The following is a 20,334-nucleotide window of genomic DNA, read 5'->3' as shown; positions in this document are numbered from 1 at the left end:
ATAATAATCAACATTGCTATGAAGTGTAAGTGCCAAGTCTTCTCAGTATCCTTCCTTACCTTCACAGTTTAACAAACTGTTTATAAAACAGTCCATAATTTTCAAAGACTCTTGATCTTTGTCAGTATCATTAAAACAAGAGCATTTTTCACTACAAGGATGTTGCTTTTTAAGAACAGTTTTCTGATACATGCACTATCTATTAATGCAAAAAATCTCTAATTGGCACCTCCTAAAACAGCATCTCCACTATAAAGCTTTACTGTACTTTTCTCTTGCTGTTGTGACTGCATTATGGTAGAAGAAAGAACCCTCCAAAGACTTTGCTCCCAAGTAATAGTTACTAACTCATCCTTAGAAGAAAGCAGCACTTCAAATTGGGACACTTAGAAAGTGATGTGTGGGTAAGTGCTATCAATCAGTTTTGTGCAGGAATTATTTAAAAATGGGATATACTACTCTGGTGGCCCAAGGGAAATCTTACAGGCGCATTAGTTTTATAGTTGCATAGCTTCTGTTTCATCTTTCTATTTAGGCAGAATTTTGCAAGCCTTCCAAATAATGAGGATGTCCAGTACAGAAAGCATTATTTCACCTAAAATCAACTATTTTAGGAAGAATTTGACGAGAAAGCTTCATTTGACAGTCAGCCTTGGGGAAGAATTAACATGTTAACCTGCTGTACCTTCCATTTTTATCTCTGGTGTTGATGTCTGCTCCATGATCCAGAAGGTATTTGCAGACTTCTGTGTGTCCATTTTGTACTGCAAGCAGCAGAGGTATGTTCCCATCCTAGAAATGCATTTAAAGAAACTATGAACAGTATTCCATCCACTTACAAATAAGACTCTGAGATTTGACCACAGAGATGAATTTTGTCTCTATGTAGCATAAATGAGGTGCTATAAGTACATTTTTCTTATACACCACAAATGTAGCTGAGTTTACTTTAATTCCTTCTTGATTACTAGGGATGATGCAAAACATAAGGAGTAGGGCTGCTTTTTCCTTTTATACTTCCTTTGCTGTTTGCTCAGTGCTAAAAGATAGTGATTTTGAAACTACCCAGTATCTTTCAGTAGGTCCACAGCAAAAATGATACTTTTACCTAAGTACAAGGCAAAAATACAATGTTTCATAAAATCATAGAATAATATGTTTGGAAGACCCCCTTAGATGTCATCTGGGGTTTCTCCCACTTTTTTTTCAACACAAAGCTAGGCAAACTTCAAGTTACAGTACATTGCTCAGAGATTTGTCTAGTCAAGTTTTAAGCATCTCCAAAGGTAGAGACAACATTACATCTCTGGGTACCAGTTCCAGTGTTTGACCATCTTCAAGGTGAGATTATTTTTCTCTTAGTAGCTAACTGGGATTTCCCAGTTAGGTTCACTCCCCAAACTCTGACCACTTCTTATCATCATTTTGTCATGCATCTCTGAGGTTGGTCTGACTCCCTCTTTCCTATGACCAACCATGATGTAGCCTAAGACATTTTTAAGATACTCCTACAGCCTTCCCTTCTATAGACGGAACAAACCTTTTCTGCCTTTAAAATGCATTTGCTGAAATATTAGCTCTGACCTCTGTGACATATTTGTTTTCATTAGAAAGACCAGGTAAGAAGGGGGTGGATCAAAGTAAAAAATAAACAAATAAGTATTTTTATGCTTTCCCATCTGGCCTGTGCTTTACTTCCGTTAGGTCACCTCCTTCTATCATTTGAGAGTTTTCTATAAGGCAGCTGCATCACCCTCAAAACCAGACCTAGTTGGTTGTAGACACTTCATAATAGTGAATGTAGCATCCCTGAGCCTTTAGTCTATATCAAATATATTTTTCCCCCTCAGGCTTATCATACTCTGGTTGGGCTTTGTGAGAATTTTGCAGCACTTGCCCACACATTGGACCTTTTTCCAAGCCTACTGGAATCAAGGGAATACTTTTAAATTATGTTTTGAACACATAAGAATTTTTTCTAGCTACTTCTGCCAATGTCACAATTTAACGATCAGCAAATCCTGCTACTACAGTATCAGATTGGGAAGTGCTTTCACACCTCTGCTATGGCAAGCTGCAAAGGGAACTTCCTCCAACAGAGAAGTCCAGGAAGAAATATAGGCACAGTATTGCTTTGAACTGCTGCACTGAGATGGAGGGTGGTAAGTGCATGGGGTGGAGGGTGGCAAAAGCTCTGAAGCATCTGAAGTACACAACAGAAGAGGTACGTACCACATCTTTGACATTAATGGGACATTTGTGTTCACACAGGAGCTGAACTGCCTGAAGACATCCACTTGCAGCTAAAAAACCCAAATAAAATAAAATTAAAAAAAAAAAAAACAAACAAGCATGAAAGTCCATCAAACCCACCCCATTTTCAAAAATTGTGCTCCGTGCTTCCACTTGCAACACTGCAGCATTAGAGCAGGGTACAACAAAATTGTAGAGCTAGGAATATCAAGCACAACAAAATAGATAGTGCAAGCTTTCGCCAAAGAAGTTACCTGCATAATGCAAAGCTGTTTTCCCAGAATTGTCAGTGCTGTCTGCTGGACATTTACTCTGCACAGTTCAATAAGGAGAAGGGAAAAAAAGGCAATTAGAGAAAGACAAAGAACATAAAACATATCTTTGATGCTAACAGAGTGCTTTGAGAAAAAGTTTATGTGCTGCTTCAGGAAAGAATACTGAAGGAAGGTACAGCTTCCATCTCTAGCAATCTAGTCTTTCCTTTCTTGGTACCAGCTTATACTGAAGATGTAGGAAATCCTCATGATCAGAGACCTATGCCCTAAAATTGTTAAAGTTTCTGAATAATTTAAATCAGAAAATAAAAAAGAAAAGAAATTCCTTTATCTCAAGAAATCTTTTTTTTTTTTTTTAACATCAGAGTAAGAGATAAAGCAGCCACATCCTAAGGCAATTAGTCTTGCATTTTTTTTTATTTCATTGAATCATAGAATCACAGAATGGTTTGCGTTGGAAGACACCTTAAAGATCATCTAGTTCCAACCCCCTGTCACGGGCAGGTATACCTTCCACCAAATCAGGCTGCTCAGAGCCCCATCCAGCCTGGCCTTGAACAGGGGTGTTCAGGGATGGGGCATCCACAGCTTCTTTAAGCAACCTGTTACAGTGCCTCGCTACCCTCTGAGTAAAGGATTTCTTCCTAATATCCAACCTAAACCTCCCCTATCCAAACTTGAGGACGTTTCCTCTTGACCAGTCACAATAGGGTCTCCCCTGAGCCTCCTTTCCCCCAGGCTAAACAGCCCCACAGCTGCTCCTCACAGGACTTCTTCTGTAAACCCTTCAACAGCTCAAACACCTTTCTTTAGACAGAAGAAGACAGGACCCTGAAATTATGGGTTTCTGAAAATCAAACACTATAACTTTTTACTTTTAAATGTAGCATTGCCTCCAACACATCTATGATTCTCTAGAAAAATCATATAGATTACCGCATTCTGTAACAAAAATGTTGAGATTCTACCTGTGTAAAATAATTATTTAGCCTGTTTTAGTTCAACACTAGTTAGACATTCCTCACATGTACACTTTGGTCCCCAGAAGTAAGAAGGCAATCCTAAGAGCAGGAAGTATTGGAAAATATTACCAGTGGGCTTGCACTTGTGAACATATTTTGAAATCTCCATATTGTAACAAAACCAGAAAAATATCAACAACAAAATATCAACAAAAGCACTCTGTGGTTGTAGCAAGCACGTGAAAGGGCAGCAGATACTTAGTATTAAACACACATTAATTGCTGCCTGCGATACCACCAGTGACGGCCTGATGGTGCTGTTTATGCTGTAAATGGGTTGGCATCTGCAGCAGTAGAAACCGGCGATGAAATGAGCCTCGGTGGCTAATGACAACCCTTCCCAGGTGTGGACGAGTAAGGGAAGTCAGCTTGCAACATACTGAGGTGGGGATCAGTGTTGCCAGAAACATTGCCAGGGACCAGTCGCAGGACAGTTGGAGAGCCCTGAGGTAACCAGGCAAGAACAGTTTAGAGGTTGGGATATGAGATCCATTCTCTTTCTGTACCATTGGGTTGTTATTTATTATTTCATCTGTAGTCTCAGTCTGTATTCACTATTTCATCTGAGACTTACAGATAACTCCAAACTTAGAAAAAACCTGTTCCATTCCTCTGATCACTGTCATGAAAACTTACCAGTATTACTGAAATGAGAGCTGAGATGGACAATGTCTTTGCTTACTAATGCACATCTTCAGCTTCAACACTATGAGAATCTTCTATTCATCTTCAATTTTCTTTTTCTGATTTTTTTCCCCATTCTCTCAACTCCCTTTCTAATCCCTTACTGTTCTTTACCTCATTTAATGGAGGATTTGATTATTTACATATTTTAGGATCTAAACTACTTTGGTTTCTTTTCTCTTTGACTTAAACTTGACAAATGTTTCTATGGTGAACAGAGAGAAAGCATTCCAGTGGAACAATATCAGAATCCCCCCAGAAGCAAAAAACCCTTTTCCCCTGTAACTCTCAAATCTACCTAATTCCAAGTCATCCAACCACAAAGACAAAACCCAGGAATTGGACTGAAGCTGCAACCTGCTTGAAACCCAACCCAGCTATGTTAGATCAGCTGCACATGGAAAACTCTGTCTGTAGACCACTCAGGGAAGATACCACATTGTTTTCTATCATCTGTTCACAGTGCCTGAAGAGTCTTTAAACTCCTTATGTTAAAATTCTTGATTTGCCTCTCTTGATGTCAAGGAGATAGGACAACAGTATAGCAGTGTGGTGCAGATTATTAGCAGGAAATGTGTCAATGTCTAGTGGACCCAAATGAAAATTTCAAAAATTAAAATTAACTTAACTTTTACTTTACCTGAAGTAACCTCTTGATGCAATCAGGGTGGCTGTTCTTTGCTGCAAGATGTAAAGCACTGTGTCCTAAAAGAATAAAAGGAAAGCAAATTAATTATTCAATCATGCCAAAGCAGAGGAATAAGCTCTTCCATGTCAAAGGCAAGATCCTGAATTATCCATCTTGTTCCTGTCATGACAAATAAAAAGTAAGGGTAGAGAAAATAAAATAAAAACCTACATCAAGTGGAATGTCTTTACAATAGACTGTTGTTCAGGCAGGTAACAGAATAATCTTAATGTCTTGCTTCAGATAAAGGAGTAACACAAACAATGTGTCAGACTATATCTTGGCAGAAGTAAGTCTAAGATTGTTATGCCTTGTGTCTTAGAAAACAATTTTCCTGTATTACTCAGCCTCACTGCACAAAGATGTCTGTCAGTGTCTTCATGATTTCTGCCATGTGGCAATGAAAAATAACCCAGCACCAAGAGTAAAACATGCCAAATTCACCAGCTACCATGACAATAAATTTGTATAATCCATGAAGTGCATGTAGAAGAAGACTCAAACATAGGCTTACTTTAGTTTGTGTCTCACAGATTCCCTATTCAGTTATTTTATACAGCAGCTACGAGCACATATCAAACACAGGTCTACATCAGTTCGCATTGCAGTTAACTTTTTTAGCACCCATGAGCTCATATTTAGCTATGCAATACAATGATGTACTGACTACAGATTTATGATGAAAGACTGCAGTCTCTCCTCCAGCTTCATCTTACAGACCATCTGAAAAATTAAACAGGCTAAGACATCAAAAGAACAAATTATCCATGAAACTAAGAAAAGAAGGAGGCAAGATTTAGTACTCAATAAAGACAAAGCCACTTGTGACAGTAAACTCTCATTGCAAATAAGGTGACTTTTACAGACAAGGATTTCCCTAATGAACTCTGGGTTGATACTCTCAGGTGAAAGTAGGCAGGCAACCTCTTACTATCCAAACAACTAATAAATCCTGAGGCAAGATGAAGTACGAATCCTGAATAACAGTCTGCATCAGGTACATATATTCTGTTATCATTGGGTAAAATATGAATGCTTCTTCCAGTATCACAGACACTTCCTTACAGGGGCAAATCATTCACATGTATGACAGAAATTCCCTCAGGCTGCAGTCAGTGGCCAAAACAGAACCCATGAACCCAACACTTACAGATCATTACTGGAGAGACAGAAAGCTGATGGCTTATCCAGGTGCTCAGCTAGACAGGGAAAATGCTGGCCACAGATTCCACACGTGTCAACTGAAATCTATTAGGAAGAGTTCGCCAGTTTCAAATTCAGCTCCCATCATTCTCCTAGGGGGTTAGTAATTAAGGCATAGGACTTCTGAGAACTGAAACAGCGTACTTAACAGCTCTCAGCTCTGTTTTGGCCTGTATCAGCTGTTTTCACTATGTCATAATCCCGAGGAAATGTCTTACTGCAACTCCTGTAAAGTTAATGGGGTTAATAGCTTGGATAAACATAAAAGCAACTCTGACGGTCTTGATGTAACCTACAACAATAAAAAGAGTTGGGGAAGATGATTTTTTTTTAACTTAAAACCAAAAATTTTTTAAAAATTGAGCAACTATTTTACATCTGGAGTCCACTGCAAATGCTGAAATCTATAGTATTAGGACAAAAGTTTTTAAGGATTTTATACTTTTTAGGACCTCAGAATCTGAATTCTCTGTGCAGGAAAGCAAGTATGTCTAAACCTGCAAGTGTAACAACTGCTTTTCCTATAGAGTGTGTGGGGAAAAGCAATGTTGTCAAATCTGCAGTTTCACTCTGCACATCAAGAACTACATAAGTAACTTAAGTGTATTAAGCTACTTGTATAGGTTCAGAGAGGCATACCTGCACCATCCTGGGCTGTCACATCTGCACCATGTGTCACCATGATCCTGAGGCACTCTGCATGCCCTTTCGTGGCTGCCAGGTGAAAACTGGAAGAGAGCATTTACATGTCACTTTTATTTTATTAAGATCTCCTTTCACTCACAAACCACATACTGGCAAGTTCTCTCCTCCCTGTCCTTATACCTTTTGGCATCCCTCCACTGCCTCCCAAGAAGATAATAGTTCTGAAAGTGAGATGGTGCAACAAAAGTATTTGTAGCCATACTTTCATACCACACCTCAAACAATGTGTTCCTCTTGAGGACCCTCACCACAAGAAAGATGTTGATGTGCTGGAGCATGTCGAGCAAAGGGCAATGAAGCTGGATAAAGGATTTAAAGAACAAGTCCCATGAGGAGCAGCTGAGGGAGCTGTGGGTGTTTAGTCTGGAGAAAGGGAGGCTCAGGGGAGACATTATTGCTCTCTACAATTCCCTGAAAGGAGGGTCCAGTCTCTTCTCCCAGGCAACTGGTGACAGGACAAGAGGAAACGGCCTCAAGGTGTGTCAGGGGAGGTTTAGATCAGAAATTAGGAAAAATTTCTTGATCAAAAGGCTTGTCAAGCATCAGAAGAGGCTGACGAGGGAAGTGGTGGTGCCACCATCTATGGAAGGCTCTGGATGTATTTAAGAGATGTGTAGATGTGACACTTGAGAGGGGACACAGTTTAGTGGTGGACTTGTGGTGCTGGGTAATGGCTGGACATGATGACCTTAGAGGTCTCTTCTAACCTGAACAACTCAATGTTTCTATTATTTTACACAGGCTGCTGTGTCATTAACCTATACCATATACCTTATGTGCATCTAGTTCCATGCAATTTGCAAACTAACATCCCTAGTGGTGTAATATATCCCCAAAGAATGCCTGGGCTTGGGGAATTAATAAAGAAAACATTCAAAATAACTGACTTTGCTCTAGTCATTTTAGTCCATGCTGATTTTCCCCTTTCAGTGAACAAAATTTAGTTCCTCTAAAAATTGGCTCTATGATTCCTTAATTAAACTAAATCAAGTTGTGCTTCTGCACTGCCCTTCAAAGAGCTCATTTTCCCTTCATGTACAAGGCAGGGGGAAACACCTTACTATATCACTAGGAAAAATCAAAGCTACTGATTATTTGTGAGACTATACCAGAGATCTATTTTTTCCACTTTTGGTTTTGCTGTTCACCTCAAGCACCTGCTTGTTTAAACAGTGGAAAATTGCAGAGGTTACCAACCACACTGTGGCAGGATACACTCTACAGCATCAATTACCCAAGACATAATTACAGAACAAATTGAAGAAATTACACTGAATTTGAGAGCCTTTTTTCAGCTGAAGGTTCGTGTTTGATATTCTCATGTTGGGCACCTTAAGATTCACAGAAGCAGGCCTATAGAGGTGCTGCTGACTTCATTTTTGCAAAAATGAAGGAAAAGCTTCTGAAAACACAGTTGTTTATATCCTCCTGAGGCATGGCATGCCGACATTGTCAAGTCATAAGATATGGGCACAGTACCAGCAGACATACTGCTACCACGTGGGTCCCACCAATATCAGCCTGATATACACAGTTTTTCAGTGGAAGTAAGGTAAAAAACAAATCCAAGACAGAACACTTCCAATTGCTATTGTGTGCAATAAGTTAGGACCTTCATCAACATGCCCCAGACTGAAAGAGCCAGTATTCTCGGGATGGTTTCTAATCTCTTTTAAAGAAGACATTAAATTTTTAACAACATTCCCCTGGAATCTAAAGAGAACATCATAAATCATGGAGCCACACCAACTACTGTATTTAAGAGTTTACATTTTGAACAACTGCTTCCTCTAAGTGCTAAAACTAACATTGGAAGTTCAGCCTGCTAACCAGGGAAACTTGGAATAGCAGGCAGGAATGAAAAGAATATTTCAGGCACATAGCATGTGAACTGCAACAGTGTTTCTCTGAGCCATAGACTTCTTTGCAGCCTTCTTGAAAACTCAGCAGAGAAAAAGACCTGAAGACAAGAGCTGGCAAAGAATAGAGAATTAATGAAAACAGGAGAGCTCCTGAAACAGTCGTCTGTCAAGGACAACAACCATGTCACCTCCTACAAGGAGTCCTTCCACACTGGCTGCTACCAATTGCAAATGGTAGACAGGCAGCGCTTAAGCTTTGAACTATTCCCTGCAAATATAAAAATATTCTGTGTGCTCTTCTCATGCTTGCTACTGCCATAAACAAACTGAAGAGTTAACACTTCCAAGAGTGCAAGAAGCACTGCTGCTGTCTGTTCTCTGGTCATTCAAAATATAAACTTCGTGTACTCAGTGACCAAGGCAAAGTTGTGTAAACATTCTTCTTTAGAAGTGGTTTCTCAGGCTCTGGGAAAATTGCTGGGACAGGGACACAACAGGAGTCTGACAAATTCCAACACCTCTAATTTAGCCAGCACAACATACCAGCAAATACCAAATTCAGATACATTTGTGTAGATACAAAATACAACCAAATGCACTTATATATTAGGAAGGCTGTGAAGCACGCACTTGGCTAACTTACACTTGACAATATTCATAGCAATAATAAATACCTGAATAATAATAACTTGGCTAAATCTGGGGCACTGAGGTTTTACAGACAGACTGTGTAGGATGGTGCCAAATGCAACATGAATATGCAAGTGCTAAAGAAGTTTTATTTAGGTAAAATCAGACTGCAAAAAAGTATCAGAGAGAAGAAAAATTAACTCTTTTCAGGTCACACTCCTATGAATGCATTAATCCTACCAATGAAAATAATTCCCATGGCAGTTCCCAACAAGTCATCACACAAAGCAGATGATTCGTTTCACATTGCCAAAAATATTTTAGAGGAAAAAAGGCCTGATTAAAAATATTGTTTCTCCCAAACTAATAGGATGAAAGAAACATCATCTCTAAGCAGAACAGGTGGTTTTGAAGGTGAGAGAACACAGATGACAGATGTAAAGATCTAATGAAAGGAAAAATACAGAAGCTAACTGGAAAGTCCCGTGAAAAGTGAGGATGATAAGGTTTAACTCTCAAGTATTTTTACAGTGGCCAAAGCCACAGAGCATTGGGCTGCTACAGCTCCCTCACAAGTGCTTGCTGTGTCTCCTCCCTTCATCCTTCTACCTCTGCTGTCATATAAACCTGTAGTGAGACATTTTTTCTTAATAATCAAAAAGCAATTGGGAGGGGAATGGGGGGTATGGTTGCTTAGAACCTTTACCAGGAAATTAGCCCTGTGCAACAGAGAGAGAGAGAGAGAGAGAGAGAGAGGACAATGACTCCAGACTGGATGAACCTATTACAGTCATATTTAAGTCCGAGTATTTACAGTGTTGGGCAAAAACTTCCCCTGAAGGAGTAATTCTGATTTTAAAGTTAATTCTGCTTTTTTCTTTTTAACTTAAAAAGCCCAAAACCCCAAACAAACAAAAAACAACCCACCTAGAACAAAACAAACAAAAAAATCTGCAAACCCAAACAAGTGAGTAGTAGATACTGAGGACTCCTGTGTAGCAAGGGAGGCTCTTGAAACAAAGAAGCCTGTAGACATTCATTTCAGTACCGAATAATTCTTTGCAAGCCACATAATTTCCTAAAAATATTTGAGGCAAAAGCTGCAGGTTTCCAAACGCTGGAGTTCTCACCATCTGGATGCCTTAAGCAGTGGTCCATTTTAGTTGCATCTTCCATGAATAAACTTCCCTTGATATGAAAGCAAACAACTTTTCCTCCCATTTCCTGGTTGTGCAATGACTTAGGCAAACAAAAACAAACATGTAAGGCCTGATTTGGACGAAGGGCCACACTGAGGGTTGGACTCTCGTTCAGCTTAAAATCCCATTATGACATAGTTCATTTTCCCTTCACAATAGATAAGCCTGGTATTATGACTTAGAGCCACATCTTGATACCCCAGCCTGAAGTGATTTGAGATAGATTTCTTTTATTGCTGTAAAACATTTTTATTCTTCCTGAGGGGCAGGATGATCTTTTATTATTGTATCCAGACTTTTCAGTGCAGCAGAGGAGCACTGATTTTCTCACTGTATACACCAGCCACTGGATACAGAAATTAAGCAAGTCAGCATTCAAGACCCACCTCTGCATCAGATTATAAAGATCAGCTGGTTGACACTGATTTTTCCAACTGGGAACATAGAGGTCTCATAATTACTCAGTCACTAACAAGGCAAAGTAGAAAATTATGTTCTTTGGGAGGAATGCAAAGCCTAGCTGGAGTAAACAGACCTTGAGAGTAAGAGCGAACTCACAGCAAAACTTCATCGAGTTCAAAGTCAACTGGAGAGCAGCTACAAGACTATCACCTCAAAGTCTTATCAGGACCTCAAATTTCTTGACCTGAAATGTTACTCAAAGAAAAAACTCACACTGACAGATGCTTTTTATGACTGAACAGAGGAGACAGCTGTGTATGACATCCCTGAACTAGTTTTAAACAGCAGATTTCTTACAGATAGGAGATGTCAGCTGGTGAAGCACTTACAACTGTCCTAAACAAAGCTGTCCCTTCTTCAGGGCAAAGAACCTTTTCCACATTTTGGTTGCAAAGACAAGTTAGCAAGGGAATAAAGACTTCTTTAACCAGCATCTGACAGACAAAGCATAATAGTTCAGATAGAGCCAGTCTTCCCCAGAAGACTGAGAATGAGTGTTTCCAGCAATTATTTAAATGCCAATTTAACTCAGAAAAGCACCCTAAATTTTACTACTTAGCTCACATAAAACATTTCTTTACAAATCATTACACCACAGGTAGAAGAACAGAAATAATCCACATTTAGGGGTTAGACTTGTAAAACTGGAACTGACTACACTTGCTAAGGTAGCAACAAGACATGGGTCTGCTATATCCAGGTTCTCCTTAACCACTTGCACAGCTACTTCCTGCAAAACTGAGCACAGTCCTCTTACTGAATATTATTTTGACAGCTGGCTTAAAACAACCGGGTGGTCCACATATCTAGGGAAAGTGTCACAAAAGTAGAGTGGAATGTCATAAAATAAGAAAAAAATAAATATCCAGTCTCAATTTAAGACAGTAACCTTCCAATAAGGAAATTTTCATCTGTGAAAAGAAAAACAGGGGAGAAAAAAGCAGAAAAATTACACACAATCAGAGGGTTCAAGCTCTGTTTGGCAAGGTCACGCTCCAGAATTTTTTTTCTAGGCAAAATTATCATTCTCTGTAACACAGATTTTCTCCAGGGCCTGAAAGTAGCCTGACACATTACTTACCAAAATCCAAAGCAAATAAAGAATTTGGTTGAATTATGGATGCTAAGTGAATATTGTATTTGCTATTTCCTATTATGACAAACTTGGAACACAGTCAAACTTCTATGCAAGCATATAATACTATTGTTCTCTCTCATTTTAATCTGAGTGCTCTGAAAATATTTTAAGTGCAAGAATGTTTGAAATACACTGTGAACTCACATACACGCATTGTCAAGGTTTATTTTGAGTAAAAACATCCCTCCCCAAGACAGATCATTCTTCTTCATTTTCTAATGGATGTCAACCCTTTGCTGACTTTTAAAAAGTTTAACTTCCCTGCCAACAGTCTGATGATTTATAGTTTCCCAACTGACCAATACCTTCACACAAATAAACAAGGTTGATAAAATAAAGATACAGAGCTGCTTGGAGTTTTTGTAATGCTAATTTAAAAAACCATATAGAAATGGAAGATACTCAAGCTTCGCTGCTACCAGATCAGACAGGCAATCAATTCACCATCTATCTCAGCCAGAAAGAGACTTACTGATAACCTGGCTTTCTGCACTGACTTGAGCTTTTATACATTTTAGAAGCAGCACCTTGCTTACCATGCCTATTATCCCTCAAAGCCTCAATTCCCACTTTGATAACGACAGAAGAAAAATATTCAGTACATGATATCTGGCTTTTGATTGGTTTCTACCACAGGCTGAGTGGCAAAAATGCTAAAATTCCCAAGGATCTGACTTGGAGGAGGAGAAAGGGCCATGAGTTACCACTAGAGCAGCACATTCTGTGCATGAAGAAATGCTGTCGTGCAGAAGGAAGTCCAGTGTGGTCTCCTCTCACGTGTAGCACCATGATCAGTCACTGTAGAATACAGTTTACTTACCCGTGAAGGGCCTGAGATTTTATCAGCATAAAAACAGTTTTGAAAGTAAGCCCTTTTTGACACATCCTGAATTTAATTAATAGAAAAATTATCATCTTCATATTAAAAGACTGGGAAAGTCCCAGAGTGGTCCTGAAACTGGAGGTGTTTTCTGCCTTCCCCTCCCAAACCAGAGAGGGCTCTCAGCAAACTAGTAACTTGCTGTTTCAGCAAGGACATGTTTCTATGGATAGGACACGCCTGGTTCTGCTTCTTCCTTGCATCAGCACACGTGGGTAGGCAACTGTGATGTTGATGAGCTGATACAGGGAGCAAAACCTGCTGAAAACCAAAGCTGCCTTTACTGTTCCATCACACTGCACAGATGCATGACTCCTCTCAGTGAAAAGGAAGGAACAGCATGTAGAATTTCACCTTAAACTGAAAAACTGAGATTAAACTATGAATGTTTTGCTATGAAAGTGAAAGAATTTTTGTCTTTTCCTGACTGCATTATAAGATACAGTCACTCATTTGAAATAATAAATGTCTTATGAACAGCCAGTCATTTAAATATGGAGGAGCCATACAGATGAGATGTTTGGCAGATCAGACTGCCTTAAAAGAAAATCAGACATCTGCAGGTAATTGCCATCAATACTTACTAGTTATTTAGTTTTTTGATTTTTTTTTAAATAAAAATTATAGCTTCACACTGCACCCATTTCATCTCCTCCTAAGAGTAAATGTCACAAATGTGGCTTTTCAATAATGCTGGCAGTCCATGTCATTATCCTGTCAATCACATACATGCAGCCAGAAGAGTGCAAAAATCAGCTTAGGAAAAACAGTTACAGGAAATACATTTTGTGTTTAAGTCAGAGCTGGTACCAGTACAAACTGGGAAAATTAAGTATTCGGAGTTTTAAGACATTCAATCAATGAGTTGCTAGAAACAACTTCTAGAGTGCAGGCAGGTTAAGATTTTAAGAAGTTGACATTGGCAAGCATGGACTTACTAGCAGCTGTGAGAGGATTTTTTTTCCCCACTCTCCCCTTTAGCACCCTCCACTGCAAAGTGAAGTGCTGCACACAGACTGTGTTCTTCTATTTTAACATGAGATGGCATTTGCCCTTCCCCAAAACACACAGAACCCTCTGGTAAAAACCCTGCATGCCACTTCTGTGTTAGCTTGTATTCTGGAACAGCTTTAAAAAAACCCCCAAAAACTAGACCAAACCAAAAAAAACCCAACCAACCAAAAACACAAACAAAACCCCCACCACCAAAACCAAAACAAATGCAGTTTTCATATAAAGTTTCCAGCTTTTCATCATAGCATGAAAAGTCTTGTTTCAATCATACACACCTCGAGGTATAGGACATTAATAAAAGGCAAGCCTGTTTAATGGCTGTTTTCTTATTAGAAAAGAAGCCATTGCATCATGCAACACAGGAGCTGGCAAGCTACAAACTCCTGACTTTAGCCTTCAAACTCAGCAAAAATATCCACCCAGCTGCTCTTCAGAGAGATTTCTGGGATCCCCAGCAGTTTTATATTTTTCGTTCTCAGGTTGTGCTCCAGCAGTTCCATTTTCATATACAGTTTTCTTTGGCAAACTCTATTACTGCATTAACACAAACTCCCACTTCAAGTCTGAAATGTATAGACTTTTCTTCCATGTACCATTAATTGTAAACATAAGCGCTCACAATTTAGATTTATCATATGAAGTTTCTTGCACGGTGTCCATTTTTAAAGTCCCCCACTAACTGATGTCAGCAAATTGCAACAGAGATTCTGCAAGGTCAATCTCCAGGGCACTCCTAGGTGTTGACAGAAAGTCTGAAGTTTTGCCAGTTTTTTTAGTTTTGGACTTGTAGGGTAGAAAAATGAACAAAGTACAACAGTGAAGCCTCAAATGCTTAAAGAGCCTAGAAATCTGCGCAGTGTGGCCTGAGCCTCCAAAGCCAAGTACAGAGGGGTGAGGAAGGTAGAGAGAAGACTAGGGAAGATTCCTTCTGATAGCTTCTTTAAGACCACATCCCACTTATAAAGTCCAAACAGATGCACAGTTATCGTGTCAATATATGGATGCCTTCTAGCACAATATCTTCTTAGCACAGGGTGAAATCCCTGAGGATACCCTGGATGTGCCCAGATCAACATAACTTCTTTTCCGAGTTAGGTAAAACCAGCCAGTCATCTGCTGTGCTGTCTTGCTAAGCCAGATAGAGTTCAAAGCTAAAATTAAGCCCAACAATGAGAGTAATGACTAGTGTCTCCCCTGACCTTCATCCTCCAACACAACTCACTCACTATTGCTGCCTGAGGCAAGCAAATGCTAATAATCACCTTAGTACATGAAAAGTCATGAATATTAAAGCAAGGAAATCTCAAACCGTGTTGGCATAACAAGGGGCCAGGAAAAGGCTGGAAAGCATGAGAGCAATTGAGTAAAAGTTAATCTAAAAAAATATTTTTGTTGCATGAAAATCCAGCAAGGCTTAAGAACTGCATGTAGTGCTCCAAGAAAAGAATGTGGATATCCTTATGGAACATGAGGGACGTTGACAAAGGATAGCTCAGGGTTATATGCTGTGCTTGATGTTTCTGTGCCTTTTACACTTACAATTCTCCACATCTCTTCAAAATTGAAGCGACAGAACTATTTGGTTTATTTATTTTTTATTAAACTGTAAAAAGTGAACTTCTCTTACTTCACGGGAGAATTGCAAATAATATGTACTTATAGTAATTAATCTACTAGTAACACATTCTTCCAAGACCACTGCTTAGTAAGACCTCTTAATATTTGCGGTTTTTTTAAACTTTTTAAATTATTATGGCCATATATTTTATTTTGTATTTCAGAATAACTATACTACTAAACTTTTAAGATTCCACATTTCTGAAGAGGAGTAGGGACTGGAACACAGATGTGTGCAGAAAAAGGTAACTTCAGAGTTTTCCTTTAGTATTTTCCTAACACACAATGCACCTGTAAAGCACGTAGCAGAAAACACAGAGTGACATATAAGCCCACTAAATAAGCAGCCACCAGCATAGTCTGTTGCCTGAGACCTCAGTGTGAAGTTAAAAAAAATAAATTAAATAAATTCCACATTTGCACATTGCTCTGTTTTGGCTGCCTTTCCCCTCCTAGATTAGAGTACATTTCTAAGCCAGTAGCAGCCAGTGGGCATAATTAAAATCTACACATAGAGCTCATTTGGTTGCATAAGTATTTGAAAAACATGTATAACAACTGCAGCCCATTATGTAGATATAAATCTGAAAAACAACTGCAGCCTTAACCCTGTCCCCTCCAGCCTTAAAGAGCCTGATTCTGGCCCAACTCACGAGAAGAATGCTTCCCTCGTGGCTCTCCTGCCAGCTCAGACAGGACGAGTGCAAGGAGCAGCCCCATGTTCCCCATGGGAATTGGGGTGCTGTGTTCTGCCTCTGCATGAGCCAAAATGCAGCTGTTTTGACCCAGGCTTACAAAAACTTCCAACCATCCAGGCTATGCTCTGATCCAAGCAACAGACAAGGTTGTTGTTGAAAGCTGGCCAAGTCTGGTAAAATCTGGGTATTTGGCAACTCTGCGAAGGGAGCTGCTTTGCAGAGAATTCCAGCAGCTGCCTGATGCTGCATTACAGGTTTGGCCAATCCTACCTGAGCAGGAGGCTCACAGGCTATCCAAACACGTGTACAGGGGCCCTTCAGAAGAGGAAATCCAACTGAAGACCATTAATTTCTATCTCTTTAAAAGATGGCCTCTTCTCTTTTTCTTTTTTAGTAACACAAAGGTATAAAAATGCTAAAATGTCTTATAAAAGTTGCTTCCAAAATGCGTATTATAGAGCCTGAATGATGTTGATTTCAAGTCCTCAAAAGTACAGGTAAGAGCTAAAAAGCAAATAATGAAGTCTCCAAGTCTAAGTGAGGGGTCACATGCTCAAAACCATCAGAAATCAGTCTCAGTCAAGAGCCAGGAACAAAACACTGTCACAAATTCCACTCTGTGGATCTCATTTAAAAGCCTGCATGATTGTCAATACAGCGATTGTACGCAGTGTGGATTTTTTCATGTATTGCCAAATTATAAAATCAAAGTTAAGTATTGCTCCTCTGTTACAGATATAAGAACATTTCCTCTCACTATACATTAACCATTAACAATTAGCTCATACTGAGTGTAACAGAAATTTAATTAGCCCAATTTAGCATCCTGGCAGCAGACAACTTTGTCCAACCATGGCCTATGGTATCATTAGAATTTCTAAGTGTTTGTCTAAAGTGGAAAGCAATTTTTCAGGAAACTTAATATCGACATTTTAAATTATATTCATAACAATGCTGCAGGGCGAGGGGGGGACAAAAAGAAAAACCAATCATGATTTGAACCTTAAAAGAACTTCAGGAAAGATATGGAGAAAAAAACACTCCTACAAACAAATCTCCCATGGAAATAAACTTTACAAGAAATTTTGGAATAAGAACCAGATTTCAGCCATCTGTTGGCTAGAGATAAAACACAGGTTGAGATCCCTGTGGTCTTCCTTACTTTGTCCATATTCTGAAACCTAGACATTATTGTGACCATCTGGACCATGATAAATTAAACACTGTGATAAAAGTATATTAAAAAATATTTTTTTCTCAGAGATAAAATCAGGTCTCTGGAACACCAATGAACTCCATTCCTGGACATGTGACAATCCTCAGGCAATACTCAGGCAGTAGACCTTTTTTGCAGTTCCTATCCTGGTAGGATTTTCAAAAGACAGTATGCTAATATGCTTTCCTGACTTAAGTGTTTAAACACTTTTAAGAGGTGATAGAGAGTTGGTACAAAAAAACCATCTTCTAGAGCATGGTGTTAGACTGAGGACCCCTAGTTGGATGCACCTCCAGGTGAATGCAAACTGTTGCCTGCACTCTGCTGCTAAAGGAGCAGAGAAAAGCACATTGGCAATGTCAGTGGTGACATTGCTGCTCTGGACTCCAGTTCATACCAAAGTTCCAGAACGTCCAGTAGAGCAGCACTCAGTGGTAGTGTGACTTCATTCAGCCACAACAGTCTACTGTCAGGCTTCGCTCTCCATTGGACTTACTGGCCATATAGAACTATTAAAGGGTGATTTGTTGCTTGTTAACAGAGAGGGTGTCCTAAGTGAAGGGGTGATTGGTGGCTGTCTTGGCCCCAGCAACCATGAAACAATTGAAATTAAAATGTCTGTTGACAGGAGAATAAGTGCCAGCAAAACTTCAACTCTGAACATCAGGAGAGCAGACTTCAGACTGCTCAGGGAACTAGTGCATAAAGTTCCCTGGGAAAACACTCTTGAAAGTGTTGGGGTTCAACAGTGTTCGTCACTTTTTAAGCGCCACCTCCTAAGGGCACAGGAGCAGCAACTCCAAAATGTCCAAAGTCAAGCAGATGAGGCAGAAGGTCAGCTTGGCTGAGCAGGGATCTTCCTTTGGAGCTAAGTCAAAAAAGGAAGGAGTATGCCTAGTGGAAGTAAGGTCAGATGGCGTGGGAGCAATACAGAGATGCTGCTTGCCACTGTAAGAAGAAAATTCATGTGGCCAAAGCTCAGTTGGAGCTGAAGCTGGATAGAACCATGGGGACAATAGAAAGAGTTATTTTAAATACATTAAGGGCAAAAGGTAGTGCAGAAATAACATGAGCCCATTACAGGATGAGGATGGTCACTTCACAAACAAGGCAGAGGTGTTTAGTGCTTTCTTTGCCTCTGTCTTCAACACTGAAGATTCACCGGCTAAGGGAGTTCCAGTGCCCTGAGCTGGAGGACTGCGGCTGTAAGAATGATAAACTCTCAGTTGACCCTGAACTTGTGTGGGATCTGCTGCTCCAGCTGGGTCCCTACAAATCTATGAGGCCTGATGGGATTCAGATGAGAATATCCAAAGAGCAGCTATGTCATTGCAAAACCTCTCTTGATGATTTTTGAACGGTCATGGGAACCTGGAGAAGTCCCAGTGACTGGAAGTTGGCTAACACTGTCCCAATTTTCAAGAAGGACAAAAAGCATGACCCTGAAACTACAGGCTTGTCAGTCTCACTTGAGTGCCTAGTAAAGTTACAGAGAAGATTATTCTGGGAGGTATTGAAAAACACCTGAAAGATAATGCATTCATTGCTCACAGCCAGCACGGCTTCATGAGGGAAAAGTTCTGCTTTTCAAACCTCATTTCCTTTTGTGACAATGTAACTGCCCTAGCTGATCAAGTGAAGACAGTTGATTTACCGTTTTTGGATTTCAGTAAAGCTTTTGATACTGTATCTCACAATATCCTTCTGGACAAAATGTCCATCACAGATGGATGAATACATCATGTCTATTCATCGGCTTGTGGGTTGGGTGCAAAGAATTACAGTGAATGGGGTGACATCAGACGGGTGACCTGTCACTAGTGGGGTTCCACAGGGCTCCATTGTAGGCCCAGTGCTCTTCAGCATCTTCCTAAATGACTTGGATGCAAGACTTGAAGGGATACTAAGTAAGTTTGCAGATAATTGGCAGGAGCTGTTGATTCCCCAAAGGCAGAGAGAACATGCAGAGAGACCTGGACAAATTAAAGGGCTGGGCAATCACCAACTATGTGAAGTTTAACAAGGACAAGTGTAAGACCTGGGATGGGGCAATCCCAGAGGTATGTACAGACTGGGGAATGAGATGCTGGAAAGCAGTGAGATGGAAAGGGACCTGAGGGTCCTGGCTGATGACAAGTTGAATATGAGTCAGCAGTGCCCTGGCAGCCAGGAGGGCCAACCATGTCCTGGAGGAATCAGGGGGAATCAGGCAAAGCATCACCAGCCAGTTGAGGGAGGGGATTGTCGCGCTCTGCTCTGCTCTGGGGCGGCCTCACCTTGAGTCCTGTGTGCAGTTTGGGCACCACAATATAAGAAAGATATAAAGCTCTTAGAGAGCATCCAAAGGAGGACAATAAGGATGGTGAAGAGCCTTGAGGGGAAGCCGTATGAGGAGCGACTGAGGGCACTTGGTCTGTTAAGCCTGGAGGAGAGAGACTGAAGGGAGATCTTACCACAGTCTTCAGCATCCTCATGGGGGGAAGAGGAGGGGAAGACATTGATCTCTTCTCTGTGGTGACCACTGACAAGACCCAAAGGAATGGCCTGAAGCTGTGTCAGGGGAGGCTTAGGTTGGACATCAGGAAAAGGTTCTTCACCCAGAGGGTGGCTGGGCACAGGAACAGGCTCCCCAGGGAAGTGGTCAGAGCACCAAGCCTGACAGAGTTCATGAAGTGTTTGGATAACACTCTCAGGCACACGGGGTGATTCTTGGGGTTGTCCTGTGATGGGTCAGGAGTTGAACTTTGATGATCTTTCTGGGTTCCTTCTAACTCAGCACATTCTATGA

General features: G+C 40.2%; 1 protein-coding gene across 3 annotated transcripts in view; it reads right to left on the bottom strand.

The window, feature by feature from the left end:
* Positions 1 to 20,334, bottom strand: part of RAI14 (retinoic acid induced 14) — an 88,326-nt gene that overhangs the window by 12,079 nt on the left and 55,913 nt on the right. For 2 of the 3 annotated variants that reach the window (XM_017811322.1, XM_017811323.1), the window contains exons 4-8: positions 6,765 to 6,853; positions 4,875 to 4,939; positions 2,508 to 2,565; positions 2,233 to 2,303; positions 686 to 792 (exon numbers count right to left, since the gene is read on the bottom strand). In XM_017811322.1, the coding sequence (XP_017666811.1) occupies positions 686 to 792; positions 2,233 to 2,303; positions 2,508 to 2,565; positions 4,875 to 4,939; positions 6,765 to 6,853 (390 nt within the window). Of the gene's footprint in view, positions 1 to 685; positions 793 to 2,232; positions 2,304 to 2,507; positions 2,566 to 4,874; positions 4,940 to 6,764; positions 6,854 to 10,452; positions 10,609 to 20,334 lie in introns of those variants that run through there. The other variant, XM_017811324.1, reaches the window with a different exon arrangement.

This window comes from Lepidothrix coronata, unplaced genomic scaffold, assembly GCF_001604755.1.
Source record: "Lepidothrix coronata isolate B3197 unplaced genomic scaffold, Lepidothrix_coronata-1.0 Scaffold31, whole genome shotgun sequence".
Classification (NCBI taxonomy): Eukaryota; Metazoa; Chordata; class Aves; order Passeriformes; family Pipridae; genus Lepidothrix; species Lepidothrix coronata.
Note: the sequence above shows the minus strand (reverse complement) of the source record. Positions and strands in the feature narration are given on the sequence as shown.